The 16,949-nt window shown below is 43.3% G+C and overlaps 1 protein-coding gene across 1 annotated transcript; it reads left to right on the forward strand.

Moving 5' to 3' along the window:
• The first annotated feature begins 1,241 nt into the window (after positions 1 to 1,241).
• tnfrsf11b (tumor necrosis factor receptor superfamily, member 11b) lies at positions 1,242 to 5,597 on the forward strand. Its single transcript, XM_069681468.1, has 4 exons — positions 1,242 to 1,274; positions 1,723 to 2,128; positions 3,258 to 3,440; positions 4,367 to 5,597. The coding sequence occupies exons 1-4, from the start codon at positions 1,272 to 1,274 to the stop codon at positions 4,690 to 4,692; spliced, it is 918 nt and encodes a 305-aa protein (XP_069537569.1). The 5' UTR covers positions 1,242 to 1,271; the 3' UTR covers positions 4,693 to 5,597.
• The last annotated feature ends 11,352 nt before the right edge of the window (positions 5,598 to 16,949 follow it).

The following is a 16,949-nucleotide window of genomic DNA, read 5'->3' on the forward strand; positions in this document are numbered from 1 at the left end:
TAGAAACAGAAAAGAGGAATGCAAACAAACGCTTTAATGTGTTCTAGAGCGCCTCTCTAAATCCTCCTTGTGGACAATATTTGCATTACAGCATTTTAATTTCAGAACATTACTATGACACAGGTTTAAGTTTGGTCATAAAAGAGGGAAAATTCAGATTTCGGGATTTCATAACTTTTAATAAGTTTTAATACTACCACTAGGATTCACCAAAGTCTTTAAATCTCTCACAATATATGAGGAACTAATGTACCACTCTGAGCAGCAGCTTGATGACGGTGTGGGGAGCAGTGCAGTCCGTGTAATTAAACGTACAGTTGAATTAAAGCGTGCAGTGGCTTTCTTTAACAGATGCAGAATGATCAGTGAAGTTAAACATCTTTGTGCTGCTTTAGTTAACTTCTGAAATCACACACATTTCTGGGCTCTAAAAATGAAACTATATAATGTATATGATTTATTCCTTCTTGCTTTGCTCCTCTACAAGCCACGCCCCCTTTCTTAAAGCATTACAGCTGTGAAGGCATGTCCGGGCAACAATGTAAATGAGTCAGCTGTGACACAGTTAAAACTGTGAGAGAAATTAAAAGAGATTCAAATAATAAACATTGTTTCCTTCAACGTTAATGAAAATGCTTTTTAGTATAATTTGATTATTCTTATTCTTATTCTTATTCTTCTTCTTCTTATTTTTTTTTACAAATAGGACAAAAACAATATAATCGAGACACAAAAGAATCTAATTATATAGCCTACTTACAGCACTCTCAAAGCTGTTCCTCAGTAGTAAATATCACCTTTCCTGCCAGGTTTGACACAGAGTCTGTCTACGCATGTCAGAGATCTAGAGAAATTTATGAATGAAAGTGTGAGTATTATTGAAGACGACCCGCGCCGCAAAGTCACAATGAGGATTTACTCTGAATACCAGGTGTGTTCAGATGAAGGTAATATTCTGAATGTGGATGATGTTGAACTGTTTGAAATGTGACATTTAATGTGCTTTAGATTGAGTCCTAATGAAGACGCCCACGTGCTGAACTCAATTAGCTCCCCCATTTATTATTAACAAAAAATATACAAACTAAAACAAAGAGCGATGACTCCTAACAGATGCCATTCGCGTGACAGATTTCCGGGGAAACCTGGAAAACTGTTTTTTTTTCAGCTCGTATTGAATGTGAGGGATGAGAGTGACTATAAATAGAGCAGCTCCATCCTTCTCCTGACAGAGAGCTGCAGCTGAAACAGCACACGACAACTAACTCACCATGGTAGGTGGAGAGAGAGAGTGCAGCGGGAGGCGCAGACATGCCCAGACCTCTTATTGCACGCGTCTGAGGGAACTCCTCTTTCAGCTTCTAGTTTACTGACGATCAGAATGTGTAGACTGACTTTTTGTCATTTAGTGCTTATGGATATTTTATTTGTTATTTTAAACAATTCGGCTGATTAAGGGAAAGCTGGACAACGACATGATTTTAAACTGGAAAACTGGTGGAAATTGGCGAAAAGAGCGGACAATTATATCCAGAATGTTCTGCATTTACCTTGATTAGATGGATCATTTAATTGGATGGCGTTCTGGCTGACGCGCATGTCCCTTGTTGTTTCGCACGTTTCCTTGTTTATGTCGCTGAATTTTTCCTCTATTCCTTAATCATCCGTGTAGTATTTCCATGGATTTCCCTCTTTCATTTCCTGTCTCTTCCTTCCTTCCAGATGTGGACAATGCTCTTCCTCCTGGTGGCGTCTCTGTCCATGCACGCCGCTGTAGTTGACGGCGTCGCGGGGCCGCTCCTGACCTTCAGGGAAACGGACCCGATCACCGGCCGGTCGCTGGAGTGTGACCGCTGTCCACCTGGGGAGTTCCTGCGCGCGCGCTGCACGGAGACGCGCAAGAGCGTTTGCGCACCGTGTCCAACGGGCTCGTTCACGGAGCTGTGGAACTACATCGGGAAGTGTCTAAGATGCGGGGTGTGTGGACACAATCAGGTGGTGAAGACGGAGTGCTCGGCGGAGAGAGACTGCCAGTGTGCGTGCAGGCCGGGCTACTACTACAAGGAGAAGTACGACATGTGCCTGCGCCACAGCGAGTGCCCGTCCGGACAGGAAGTGCTGAGCATAGGTAAGATCCATCCACCTAAGCTGCGAGCCCTTGGGGTAATATAAGATAGGAGGGCTGGCAGTCTCCATCAGAAGATATTTCGAATATGTTGTCAAACTGACTGAGTGTATGGATATGGCACTAATGTAGGCAAACATTCTGAGCAGGAACATTGATCACTAGTTAAAGCAGAGGAGCCTGCTTACTTCAGCCAATCCAGTGCTGCACTTGACGCTCTGCTACATGTGCAGGTGACAGTGCTGAGAGAATATAAACTACATTTAGTCGCAGCACGCAATGCTGCACAAATATATCGGCCCAGTGATATATCGGTCAGGCTCTAACTTTTAATCCGGCTGGACTAACTTCTTCTGCCAGCATGAAAGTTTGTCCCATAATGCATCAAAGTATTAAGTCCACAACGCTGTTGGAAAATTACAAATTCATCATCTTTTGATGTTTGGTAACACCTGACACTCACCATGGAAGCAATCCCAGGTCATGTAGCATCGTTGTTATGGAAACCATTATTGTTCTGGCTATTTTTAGATGTGATCATAAAGAATATAAATCTTTCCAATGTTTTACTCACCACAACGCCTGATCGATGACTCACAAGCGTCACCAACAGAGTGGGACTGATGTCACGATGTTGCTGTAATAACCCCATAAAGCAAAGGGCACTGGGACCGAACAACACATTTGGACGTTTCCTAATAAGTCAGCATGATGACAAAGACTCTTCCCACCTTACCCACAATGCCTTTAGCAACTCCAGTTGCTAATTTAAATATTTTTTTAAAATGTATTTCCCTAAAACAACTTTTGATTCAGTTTAAAAGAGCTGCAGCGTCACAGACAGATTCATATAACCACAGTAGTTTATAGCAGGAGGCCACTGGACTCATTGGACTGAATGATGCATGTTTTAGGCTGAAGGTGACTGCCCCTCAGAGGCTAACAATGGTAACTGCAATTACATTTAATGTATGAAATGATGTTCGATGATTTTGGCTGATAATCTACAATTTCTCACAAATATGTTTATTTAATTTGCTGGACGGAAAGTTGGCTTTTGGATATTTATCATATCACATCGCCATATGTTCTCCTGTCCTCCATCTAAAACAAATGCACCTGTCTCCTCCAGGTACGGCCGATGACGACACAGTTTGTCGCGCTTGTCCCAACGACACCTTCTCTAACATCGTCTCTGCTAACAAGAGATGCACGGAGCACAAAGTCTGCAGCGCCGCAGGTTCGCAGCTGGTGCTGAAGGGCTCCACGTGGCACGACAGCGTGTGCACGAGCTGCGAAGAGTCGACTTCAAAAGGTAAGATCATGAAGAGTTTGACTGAAAGGGGGAAGAGGGAGAAGCGCGTTGTTGGTTCGGTGGTTTTTGACAATCTATTTATCAGTTTATAAGCTGATTAGTTAGATTCAGTAGAAAACACCCAGGTGCATTGCTGTTATCTACAATATGAAAATAAATGTGCAGACTGAAAACAGACGTCGTTCATGTTCAGAACTTTTTTTTTTGACATCCAGTGCAGCACTTCATACCCTGAAAACCAGATTTAATGGAGGAGAAAACCAGTTGCAGATTGTGGCGCTAAAAACATCAGATTACATGTGTTTAAGGATTATTATAGCGCCCTATGTCCAGAGGAAAAGACAATGACAAACAAGTTGTCCGCCTGTCTCTGTCTCTTCTCCCTACCATGTTTTTTTTTGGAGTAATGAAGTTAAATACTTCAAGGGAATGAAAAGGTACGATCATCATTTAAACTCACAGAGGTAAATCCAGGCCTTTCATAGTTTAGCTTCACACGTTCTTCCTCACGAAGCCTCGTGCCTTGTTGCCTGTATCCTCTTGATTTTTACGAAAGGCTCGGTGTTTTTGTTTGTGCGTTTACAAACTGAATTCCCCTCTCTGGGCCCCGCTGTTAGTGCCTCCCAACCACAGAGCAGCTTTTAGGCGATTTTCTCTTCGGTGTGGGCGGGACTTACTTGCGCTCTGTCTCTATTGTGGATGTTAGACACTCATGCAGGAAGTCATTTTTAGGTATATGAGGAAGATCAAAGTCAGGAATAAGTGGACACTTGCTAAAGACTTCCTTCTTGTCCTAATGAGGGCAAAGACCTGCCAACAGCAAAGACTCTAAATTGTACTCATTGAATTGTAATGCTTTGTTGCAAATACTTGTTCATTACTTTCTTCATCAGTTGCTGATTGATAATCCTCTCTTTTCCCTGCAGATGGAGGCGACTACCTCAAAGAAATCATCCCGTCGTTCTTCGTTCACCACAAAATGTCTGTCAGGCGGCTGCGTCAGATCCTGCGCAAGCTGCCGACTGAAGATGGCAAAAAACATGAAGGAATTCATAGACTCAGCGTCTCAGATCTTCACAAGCACATTAACGCTTGGGTCGCTTCTGCCACGGCGGCGCAGATTCGGCAGCTTCCTGCCATACTGATAAAAACAGGTGCAAACAGCGCTGGGGAGAGGCTTCAGTACAAGCTCAACAGGATCGACTCTGTATCCACTCTGTGTGGTGCGGATAAGGTGATGGTTGTACTTTAATGTCAGGGTAGGCTGAAGTAGGAAATAACTTGCTGTAGATGCCAAAGAGTTTGAAAAGCGCGGAGTTCAAACACTGTCACCCCATTCAAAAGCGCCCAGTAGCTTTCAGGATGGATTAGTGGTCAGTGAGAGGAATAGTTTATACTTCTTTCTGCATCCAAAATAATTAACTTCCTTTTTCAGTGCATCTTGTTCTTTGCTGCCTTTTCTTCCTTCAATGGACCAAAACTTCAAACTTGATTGTGTCACCTAGCTTGAAATGACCTGCTGTCCTGTGTTACCCAAATTTGGAAGAAAAAAAAGCAATTAAAATTGTGATAAAATATCCACTGCAACATGTTCTGGAAGACACTCATTTCAAGTCAGGTGACTGACAGGGATGATATAATCTTATGTAAGATTCTGCCGATCTAACATCAGGAAGACGGCGTCTGTTCAGTGTCAAACATAATGTGTCGTTTTTCCTCTCAGGTTTGAGTACATTTCTCAGTTTTGGTAGAAATGTGACCTTCAAAGTACAAACGTGCTGCATGGATACTACTGTGTGAGACGCTTGGGTATCCAAAACGCAAACATTTCTTTTGGGGAGTTAAAACAGAGAGAGAGAACCTGCACAGCAACAAAGATAACACAACCCTATATATTATACCCATTTAAAATTAAAACTGCTGGCCTACCGTATATCTACCTCTTCTTATGTCTGTAGTTACGTGCCGCTGTAGGTTTAATTTTGTGCAAGAGTTTTTCTGCTGAGACATTAATTTATTATTTATTTATAGGAGGTAGGATGAGAGGAACAGGGTGGTGGAGCTCTTGTGTTTGCCATTCATTATTTTTGTACATTAAGGATGAACAGATTTTTTTGCAAGTGAAGTTGCTTCAAATGACGCTGAAATAAATATGATCATAAATCTCACCAATGGTTTCAGTGTTTTGTATCACTTGAATGTCATCATGTTAAGGCGAAACGACTCCATAAGGCAAGACTGTAATACAGACACACGTCAGATCAGAGGTCACATTTGTTAGAAGTAAAATAAAGGCTCCACTTACAGACTGGGACTTAGTTCTCCAGAAACATTCACTTTAAATGTCACGGAAACCATTAACGGAAATCTTTAATGAACAGAGGGCATCTTCTTTTTGCCAGTTTACAAAACTTAGTAGAGTTGCTCATTCACTGAGACAATATTCTGTTATTCCATTTATAAAGAAACCGCAGTGAAACATTTCTTTGTGCTGAGGGCAACAAAAACCTTAAAATGTCACTATTATAAACAGAAATACATCATAAGTTCACCTGTGTGTAAAAAAGAAACAATTACAATGAAAGGTAAAGACTGTTATCGAAGGATAACAGACTCAATCCTGAGTTTGAAAATGTGAAGGAGAGGGCATTCCTCCTTCTCCATCAGCTAAACTAAACTAAACAGCTAAACTGCAAACAGGCTATCTGCTAACAAGACCATCAAGCAGACCCTCACCTGTACCAGTAGTATTCATGCGAGTCTGTCTCTAATATTACCAGTGTTGGGTAACGTTACCTCCGGACGTTTCTGCAGGAGAAATGTAACGTGTAAGACTTAAGTACTTTTGCGTTACCAAAGATTAAAACCCCTTTGCGACGCATTACGCACCTTAACCAGTACCTGAACTACTATCCACTAGTATTCAACTCAGACCTTTACAAGTTCATTTTCACATGCAACTTAAAGAACGCATTAGACTTAAGGAGTTCCCCAGGGCTCAATACTCGGGCCTCCTTTATTTAGCACTTACATTTTTCTATACATATGTTAAATATACAAAAATTAACTTGACCCATATCCCAATTCTCTCTGCAAGTCCACTGAAGTCTACATATTGTACACAGGAGAAAACTTTCAGAAAATAAAACCGGACTTTGACTTAAACCAGGATAAAAACCTTGTGGATGTGTAAAGGTGTTATTTAAAGCACTTTAGTAGCAAAAGCAATTTTATTTATGAAACACAAGAAAGAAAATCCAATCAAAACCTAGAGTGACTATTTGTACGCTCGGGTTTTGAGCTTAGACAGTTTGTTCCAGAGACAAGGATCCCCTCCCCGGACTTGGATCTAATTCTGGGTACAGCTAATAGACCTCCACCTGATGACCCGAGTGGCAAAATGTGGTTGTAGTCTGTGAGCAAGTCAGAAATATTCTCAGGTGCTGAACCATTGAGTGCTTTGTGGACTCATAATAGGATTGTGAAGGGGATTCTGTATTGTGAAGTGTTTCGAGGACCGGAGCGATGTGCTTAGGCTTCACTCAAGCTTTCCTTGGCTCAAATGGAAAGCGAATCAGTTGAGCTACTTTGGATTGAGGCTTCCTTAAACTAGGAAAAGTTCGTATTACTTTATTTTAAACCTGTATTTACTGCAAAAGTGTGCTTGAAAAAAGATCGTAATATCTAATACCCCCTTCCCACCTAAATGTAGGTGTTTCAGACCTGGGAAGACTGAAAGCTTTTCCTGTTAAGCATGTGATTAACTGTGGATAAGTAATGGGTGGAAGAGTGTTGTGTCTGCCATGACCACAATGAAGGCGAAGATGTTGCATAAGAGCAATGTTGTTGTTTGACATACCCGTCTGAGGTCAGATGTCTGTATCACTCCCCACAAGCTTTCCCACTGTGTCGAAGTTTGTTCTGTGTCAGACTAAATCACCAGGACGTATCTTATTCAATATGTCACCAGGGTCCTATGTTCTCTTAAAATAATCTATTCCTGTCAGAGATTGGTGAGGGCTATCTGTGTGGTTCAAATTGCAAAAGAACAAAGAGAGATCAAGGATCCAAATTTAGTTTGAGTTTTAAAAATCTGTTCAGTTACATTGTAGATGTAAATGTCTAAAGTCAAGTAAACTGTCTTACCAGCAAATCAGAGAGTGTAGGTTTAGAGTCTAATGTCAGCAGGCGGTCAGAAGAAGTTGCTTGAGTACATACAAACCTTTAAAGGTCTCCTGCACATGTCACATAAAGCGGATATTCATCTGAGGAACATAGATGTGTTCCCACTTAGGTTCCCTTCTGCATTCAACCGCAGAAAAACCATGACATTAATCATCTCGTCACCCCCAGCTCAAATGTGACTTCTTGTTTTCTCAAACAGCAGCATTTGGTCGACTTCCTCAAACACTGTTCTTATGGAATATGGTGATTAAAGGCCACGTGGTGCAGAGCAGCAGCAAAAGTTGAGGCAGAAAGATGTGCTCTGTAAAAATATTACTCGATCTGGTCATTTCGACTATTCTGATTCTGATAATGGCAGTGAATTTTAACACTTTCCAGGAGCTAGAAGCTGTCAGCACGCAAATCCAGTCAAATTGGCACCATAATCAAGATCTTGAAGATCCTGAAGCTAGTGTTCACACCAACAATCCCATCCCTGCCGTGTTTTACCACTTCTTTCTTCACTTTAGGAAAACCTACTACATCGTTTTCAAGATGCTTGTATCATGAAATGTTTCTACCCTCACAGATGATCAATCTTTCAGAGCACCGTTTTGTTTTCTTACTGGTCTCTTGATTTGACGAAGCAACACATTCAATACATATTCTATGTTTCCATTCAAAGGGGAGGAGCTCACCTGTTGTGGAGTTCGGCAGCAGAGTTCCTTTGTTCTTCAAAGGGTAATGCATCATAAGTCACTGGTGCTTAACATCTGCATGAAAGGCACTGTGCTGTGAACTAACTCCAGTGTAAACACATCTGCAGCTACCGATCAAGCTGTCCAACATGTGGCAAGTTAGAGGACCAGGTCAGTCTGTTTGGGGTGGTGTTCAGGGTGGTGGATGGGTTAAACTACGCGAGACTTAAGCTCAGTACGCTGGAGTTCGAGTCTCGTGTCAAGTCAGTGTAGAGTTACCAAACAGTTTAACCACATCCACCAAAAGAGGAAAACAGACTGCTGCGGGATTGTGGCTGTGACAGCGCGGCAGTATTTGACGTCCTGGGACGAGCATGTGTTGGACATTTGCAGAATTACGTTTGGAAAATAACTCCTAACTGTTTGTGTGATGTTGTACAAGCCGTCGCATGAAGGTAGCGATTGCTGTGAACACAAGGCTTATGCAGATGTCATGCTGAACCTTCTCTTTAGTTCCCTGCAGCCTCACCCTAAAAAATCACAGTAATTGGCATATTTATAGATGTGATAACCCAAACAAGTAGTGAGTTACAACATCCGTCTCAACTGCTATGCCTCCTGCACATATGACACATGAACCGCGCTGTAGATGCAAAAATGCAGCAGAGAAAACATCCTCCACCACAGTGTAGTAATCACTGCGCTGGTGACTCCCACAGATTCGGTCTCCAAAATACTCACATTGACTTTGGTTCGGTTTCGGGCAAGACACCCCACACCTCCTCCTTTATTTCTGTCTCTATTCTAAGAACAGAAGAAACACTTCGGTCACGGTGAGAGGCGGAGCCACAACCCAAACTGAGGGCTGGTGTAAGTCATAGATCCATCAGCTCCACATGAAACTGACAGACTACACAAACTAACACAGTCTCTTTTATCAGCAGACACACACACGATACGCTCTGACATTTTCAGAGGTCAGGGTTGCAGACAGGGTGAACGAGTGGGTGTGTTATTGTTGCTGTGATTTGTGTTTTTATGGGTTCTTGTTTCACGGGAGACCTTTAGTTTCCCGTAAATGAGCTGTCCCGTACATTTCCCCTCCTACTGATACGTCGTGGGAGTACTGCACATATACTGTGACCGTTGACATGAAACGCAGTCAGAAAGTTCCTCATGCCGTTGTCAAGCCTGGAGCTGCTGAGCAGATAAGCTAAGAACCTTCTGGGGAGTTCTTCATACAAATATGCGACAGATAATATTAGGGATGCAGCGATACCCCTATTTTTAGACATTTGGGTACTTGCTGATACCAATGACTAATATGAGTTTCATTTTTATCAGATGTCGCAGGCTTGTGTGTGTGACGATCAAGGCTGAGTGAGGTCAGACTGTCCAAATTAGCACCCCGAAACCTGATAAAAATGGTGCTGAGTTACAACAGTAACTCAGAGACTATCGAAGTGTCAAGACAGTAAAATATGGAGGCAGAAAACAGGAGTGAACCAGCTCCCACTGAATGGAGTTTGAGTCATCATGTTGGAGTTGGAGAGAAGCGGTCGGCTTGTTTGAATCAGGAAATGAGATGCAACCAGGAGGGGGAATCCACCTCCTGACACTACTGTTATTGTAAGAACAGTGCCTGCTCACAAATGTGCACATGCACACTTCCTGTTTCCCCGTTTCAGGGATTTTAAATTAGTAACTAAATTGCAAAGTGTGCAGCCAGGAAAACAAGTGGAGAAATGTTGCTGCTGGTTTCTGCATTTTTCTGCTGTTCAGGTGAGTCAGGAGTCCGTGTCAGCATTCCAGCTAATCCTGGAGGAGGCCTGGAGATGAGACAAGACTTCATGGGAAGATATCATTGTAGTATTACTTAATACTGACGCACCTGATGATGTTGAACACCTCTGTTTAACACAGCCTATGATAGCTTAAGTGAACCAGTCTAAGGGATAAAAGGCGATAAAACTGTTTAAAAGAAGATTCACAACTTAACAAATCCAGTGGAGGGTGACTGTATTTGATTTGTCAATGTTATCTCAAAGCTTCAATAATTCCTGAATATAAGAGCTGTTGAGCCGTCTGAGATTCAGCTAGGTCTGATGTCGTAGGTGTTTTCGTACCGTCTGAAGACCCCGCCCCCTTTTTAACTGTGTAAGAACTGGGAAAATGAAGTTTGGGGCAAACCATAGACTGTATAAAAAGATGGCCAACATGACAGCTCCCTAAAAGTGAAGCCAAACCCTCTCTATCGCCCCCTGCTGACTGGCTGCAGTATAGCTCATAAAGCCCGCCTCCTCCATGTTAACAGATCGGACATGAGGCAAACTATAAAATCTAAATACATTTTTCTCCAACATGGTTTCTGTCATTATAGTTAGTTCTTATCATGCTGATTTATGTCCAAGCGTTAATTTTTCTGACAAGTTTACTTTAAATTTGTTATTTTATGCTATAAAAAGGGGGTGTGGCCTGATGATTGACAGGTCTGTGGACAAATGGGGCTCCTGCAGCGTTCTGTTCCCGACTAGCAGAGCAGAGGAGGAACGGCGAGAGGAGACGTAACTTACACCAACTGGGAATCTACAGCGACACTGTAGAGTCGGATGAACGTGTGAAAGCGTCACGGCAGCGTCACGGCAGCGTCACGGCAGCGTCGCTGCAAAGATGAGTCTCAAAGTCAGCCGATGGTAGCTGCGATTCCTGGCCATAAATAGGGGGTGGCAGTGACGCCAAAAAGAGTGCAGTCTGCCGGGAAACAGTAGAAGAAGACGACAACTTTGCAGCCGACTTGAAGACTTATTTCTTAATTGTGCATAAATTCAGATGAGAATGAATTAATAGGATTGGTATACCCAGATGTTGGGGAAATGTACATAATCTTGCCTGCTCATCTTGCCGATCAATAACTCCAATTGGAAACTGAAATTGAAGTTGGCCAAAATGAAGAGATCACATCGTCTAACGTGGATTCCCTGTAGTGGGCATGTGTTTACATGGCAGTCAGTAGCTTTCTACGCTTCACTGACGCGCCGCAGCGGGGACAAATAGTCAGCAGAGAATCACTCGTGCACTACCCCTGCCTCCCGCGCAATATACGAGGCTGGTGGAGACTGCAGCATTGAATAACATTGGAGCGGCTCTGTCCCGGCACACGCCTGTCAAAAATACACTTCATATACATGTAGATTTCCCCTAACACTACGGTCACTGAGGGCTCCAACACGGCAAGGCCATAGGGTAAAGCTGTGCGTCGGGTAGAGGAAGGGGCGGGACGTCCACCAGCCGTTCTCTACTGCACACACTGCAGGCAGCTGCCGCTCCGGGGGGGAGTTTTGGCTTCATTTTTGTACCATGAAAGGTGATGGAGACGCGTATCATCTCGATATACAGTCATGGCCCAAAATTAGGCTGATGATCAGAGAGCGCAAATCAAAGTTTATGATTAAAAAAAGGCAACTACTAAAGATGACGTGCCTTCTCCACTAAAAGATATCACTGTGAAGGCTACGAAGACAAAGGCTCAGAAACAGGGAAAGGAAAGGACCAAACATGCCCGAGACGTGAGGCCCACAGGCACAGGAGAGAACTATCAGGGCGGGGCTTACGCTCACATCATAACAGGAGTTACTAGTAAAGACACATGAGTACAAACGTGATCAAAGGAGCAAGATGAGACATGACAGATATTCTTAGAATGCGTTAAATGGAACATTTTTTACCTCCTGACGCAGGATAGGAACTGTCCCAGCAACCTGTCAAATGTTCCTGCCGATGAGCATTTATAACGTCATCCATGAACAATGTACACTGGAACCACACCAACCTTTACACCACCGTGAGTCCATTTACTACATCACACACACACGTGCGCACATAAAGCGTCCCCTCAGGGGTCCACAGAAGGGTTTGGCTCAGAAACACGTTCAACAATCAAGTCAATCAGATGTTTTAGATCTCGTTCTTCCTGGTGACAGAATACACGTGAATGTTACATTACAGATGAAAAGCTAGCAGGTGTTTGGACGCTCAGTGGTTTAATCGGCGTCCATATACAGAGGCCATAGTCCTCGATGTGGTGGCCCTGGGCTCAACCCCCGCCCTCGGCCCTTTGAAATAATAATAATAGAGGCACAAAAAGCCAAAATAAATATAATAAAAATAAAAAAGCTGGCTGGTGTTTGATTCCCAAAGATCTCTTTTGCAGTGAAAGACAGGAGGAGGGCAACACCCTCCAGTGTGTCAGTGCTAGTTTGGGAAACGCTCCAATGTAACCGCATAGTAATGAAGTCATGATGTTTCCATGCACTGCTTTGGTGTGGCCGTTTGAATCCCTCATGATGACTGAAATTATACTCATACACCAGTGAGGTGGAAAAAGATCATCGCCCCAACCCTTGTGTGATCAATCAGCCTTCTTTATAAAATGATGCATGAAGATATTTCTATCTATTCTTAAACCCTTTTCGCTTCACACAGACACGTAGCCTGATTTAACACAAGTGGGATCACAGTCAGGCTTTCTGTGGAGAGGCCAGGAAATACTTTCATCTGATTGTGTCTGACTGGTTCATGCTTTCCTGGACAGACTCTCCTCGAGGCGTGTCTCATAGATTTAAATTCAATCGGATATTGTAAATGCACTTCTGTGAAATTCCAGACGCTCACATAGGTGGTTTACACAACAGTCATAGGAAATATGAACCAATTTAAGCACTTAAATGCATCACAAGGACTTAACAAAAGTTCACTGGAATAGTAGTGTGACAGCAGCACTGTAATGATTCCCAGTAACTCCCTGTATTACATTTAAACACACCCAGTAAGCCTACAGATTAAATGAGCTCCACTTGAGCAACGTGGGTAATAACTCCCTTGCTCAAGTCATAATTAAAACTCGGCTGGGTTATTCAAAACAGGAAAACTACAGTCTGAAATCTCTTCTGCTAAGCCCTGATTTCCTCCTGTGTCAGCTTCTGCAAAGTTCATGACTTCACTGAGCCTCATTTCTAGGAAACCAGCTTGACTGTAACTCAAGTGTAGCATGGAATTACTTTTTAGGTGGGCAAGGAGAAAATCTGTTGAAAGAAGCAGTCACGTGCGATGTTCTGGAAATGTTCTGAGCGGGAGGTTTTTATTTGGTTCCCAGAATGTTCCTTTTAATAGCAGGAGAACGTTTTATAAATCACGTTCTGATAGTTCAGGCCGTACTAACATCCTGAAAAGATCCTCAGAATGTTGCAGTGAGCACGTTCTACCTTTTTATGCAACGTTGAGCAAATGTTTTATAAAAGGCGTTCTGACGATAATAACATCCTGAAAATATCTTCAGAATGCTGACGTTTATCTTTTAACGATACTGGAAATGTATTTGAAATGATAAACATCCTTTAAACTTTGGATATTAGATTAAAATATTGTCTTTCAAACGTAATTAGAACTTGTTGGTAATGTTAGCCAATGTTATGGGAACGTACACAAACACGGCCCAGAGGTTAAAGTGATAATCTCAAAGATTTTCATCTACACAAATGTCTGTTAGGCCACCGTCCATCGGCCAATGAGGTAACACAATGGTGACTGAGCCGATGGCCCGCTGATGAAAGCCTTTACATTTGCAGTATATAGTATTATTATGGACTGGGTGGAAAAAATCCCAAGCGGCGCCCAGTTAGTGACACGTTTTCCATCAGCCAGCAGTGGTTGGTCTGCCAGAGAGGGTAGGCGGAGCTAAGCGGCTGCTTTTCCGCTCTCTGCAAGTGTTGCGAGTAAACAGTAATCTACTATGGCTGAACAAACAAAGAAAAGATGGATGACTACAGATACAACTTCAACAAGAAGTGAAAATCCAAAGAAGAAGAAACAAACTCGACGCTCAGATGAAGCAAACAGTCTGAAAAGGAAAGCGACCGTCAGCCAGGAAAATCAAGAGTTACAACCGGAGCCGACCGTGGACGTCTGGTTAAACTGGGAAATGTGCTCCCACAATTCCTTTTTATCGCCATGAGGTGCCGCCAAAGAGAACAACACTGAGAACTTCGAGATCATGTCTTTAAGTTCAGTGACTGAATTAGCTGAGGTGACCCCTAGCAGACAACTAGCAGCTCCCACCTGTCACTCGAAAAGGCCAAGCCCCTTATTTCTAACTGAGTTATATAACAACTCTCCCGTACAGTACAAGTTTTTGCACCAGGCTGTAAACATGTTGGTCTATGGGGACTGACCAGGTGGCACCTCCTGTGTTGAGAAATGCAACCTGCTGGCTGTCTGCTGGACGTCAACACAGACACGCTGTCACTGCACTAAACTTCACCTGTTTGTGTTGTTGGAGCCTTTTGGGGATTTTTTCATTCAAAATTTGGACAACCGATCTCTCTCTGTGGGATTTATGGAACTTTCTGGCCGTGCAAGAAGTCTGAGCTCCAGCTTTTGGGTGAGTTAAATGCTAGCGTGAAATATTTTTGCATCGCTAGCTGGCTTGTTAGCCTGTTCAGTGTCGGCCAGTAAATAAGAGTCAGTTGTTGGCCGCGGAGAGATTACAGCTGACCGTAGTGATGAGTTAAGTTTCCCTTTAAGTGTCGTTCCCCCACCACTATCTAACCGGGCGAGCGAGCGGTGAGTCTGCTACTTTAGTCTGAGAAATAAACACCTGCAGTCAGTCGCCACCACCAACAGAATCTCCTCTCTGTGAAGTTAAACTAGCTCCTTCACGAGCTAATGGATCAGCCACAGACACAGACTGCTTAGCTTTCGTCACTTGGCATTTTTCAACCACTCGCTTTTCTGCAGCGCCACCTCTTCATTCGAATTTGGTCGCTTCAGGCTCCTGTAAACCAACATGGTGGCGGCCATTTCTCAGCTTCATTTTCGCATTTGGCTACGTCCATTAATACAGTCTATGGGACTGAGTCAGCAGTAAGCATGAGTAAGCATTCCTGCAAAGCCATGCACATCCTGTTTCTTGTTTGAAACTTTCAAATTTATTTCTGGTTCACACCACGTTACAGGAAGTGGTTCTTGTAGAGCCAGCAGCCTCTTCCAGGAACTGGAGCATGTCAGGTGAATGACCTTGCGCCTCCTTAGCGATAACAGTTAGTGGAACCACTTGAAAGTCAAGAATGTGAGAGGCCTGCTAAACCTGCGGAACTTGCACAAACCCACCCATGCTAAATATACATGCAGTTAGACTCAGCGGGCCCAGCCAAACTACACTCTGTGCTTGTTAACAGCTTGTATGATTGTCTCACCACTTGTGGTTCTCGCCCCATCAGTGATTTTCGCCGCATTTAGAGATGTGAGAAACTTCAGGTTAAATCTTCACAGGGAAAAATCCTGCCTCCATAATCCAGATGAGAAGAGAGAGGAGTTGATAAATAATCAATCAATAGCAATCTAGTGTCATTTCAGGACGCTGTCCTCTCAGTAAATTTCAAAGGAGCGTTACTCTGGGTACTCCGGCTTCCTCCCACAGTCCAAAGACATGCTCATTAGGTTCATTGGTGACTCTCAAATTGCGTGAATATGTAAAAACATCATGAACAGATAAAGAGTACATTACCTTCCTTCTGAAGGTTTTATCCTCCATATTCCTACATGTGTAGCCGTTATGAACTCACTTTTAATGAGAACCTCCTATCGCCTAGAAAATACGAACTATCCCTTTAAGTTCCACACACACTGAACAAACAATTCAGTCAAGTGTTTGTCTGGATTCTGTATCAGAGGAAGACATTCCATTCAGAGAGGCCGTCTTCCTGCTCGGTAAACCTCTGCTCTACCTCGTCAGCCGTCTTTCCCCTTCAGCACACTCATGCTCTTGTTGCCACGTGGAATGACTTTGCAGTTTGAGCTGTTATCGGTGTGAGAGGTCGCTCCGAGATTAAGATACATTCAACAAAAAGATTCTCAGATTTTAAACCAAGCTGACAAAAAGAGGTAGTAGAGGTGTTGATGTGCAAAAGAAAGAGCTGTCCAATAGTACTCTCCATCCGTCCGTCCTTGCACTCATAGTTCAGGGTCACACGTCTCCCATAAGACCCACAGAAAGAGACACATTATCTATCACACGTCATTACATGTCCGTCCGTGGGTGTTAGCTTCTTTATTCCCGACACAATGTCACATGAAGGCGAAGTTGTTCAGCTGCTGACGTGGGAGTCTGACTGTCACATTGTTCAGCTCTCACCTACAATGGTCACTGGTCTTGTGGATGTAGACCAAACAAACATGGAAACACAGAAAGCAACTGGCTTGCAGTGTTTCGTAAAACCAAGAGGCCAAGAAAGGAGGCGCACGTGGAGTTCAGATTCTGTCCTCACACACTCAGAGGAGGTGAGGGGAGCTGCAGCCCCCCGCACCGGGGAAATCAGAGGAGTCTTCTAGAAGTGGCAGGTTATAAAAGCTGCCCAGAACACCTGTGTGGACACGTATGCAGGAAATGACTTCTGTCTATTACAAGTTGAAAAGGCAACATCAGCAGCTGTTTGGGAAGTGAACATAGCAAAAATAGACGGGAAAGGCAAATAGAAACATGCAAATAACGTTAGTATATGGACACAGCAAAGAGATGGAACTGTTCTAGATATGCAGGCAAGAGGCACGGTGCCAAACAATGACACAACAGTGCAGCCTGACTAGTGCTCAT

This window comes from Semicossyphus pulcher, unplaced genomic scaffold (genome assembly GCF_022749685.1).
Source record: "Semicossyphus pulcher isolate SPU_LCO1_2020_fin unplaced genomic scaffold, fSemPul1.0.p SCAF_5, whole genome shotgun sequence".
NCBI classification, from domain to species: domain Eukaryota; kingdom Metazoa; phylum Chordata; class Actinopteri; order Labriformes; family Labridae; genus Semicossyphus; species Semicossyphus pulcher.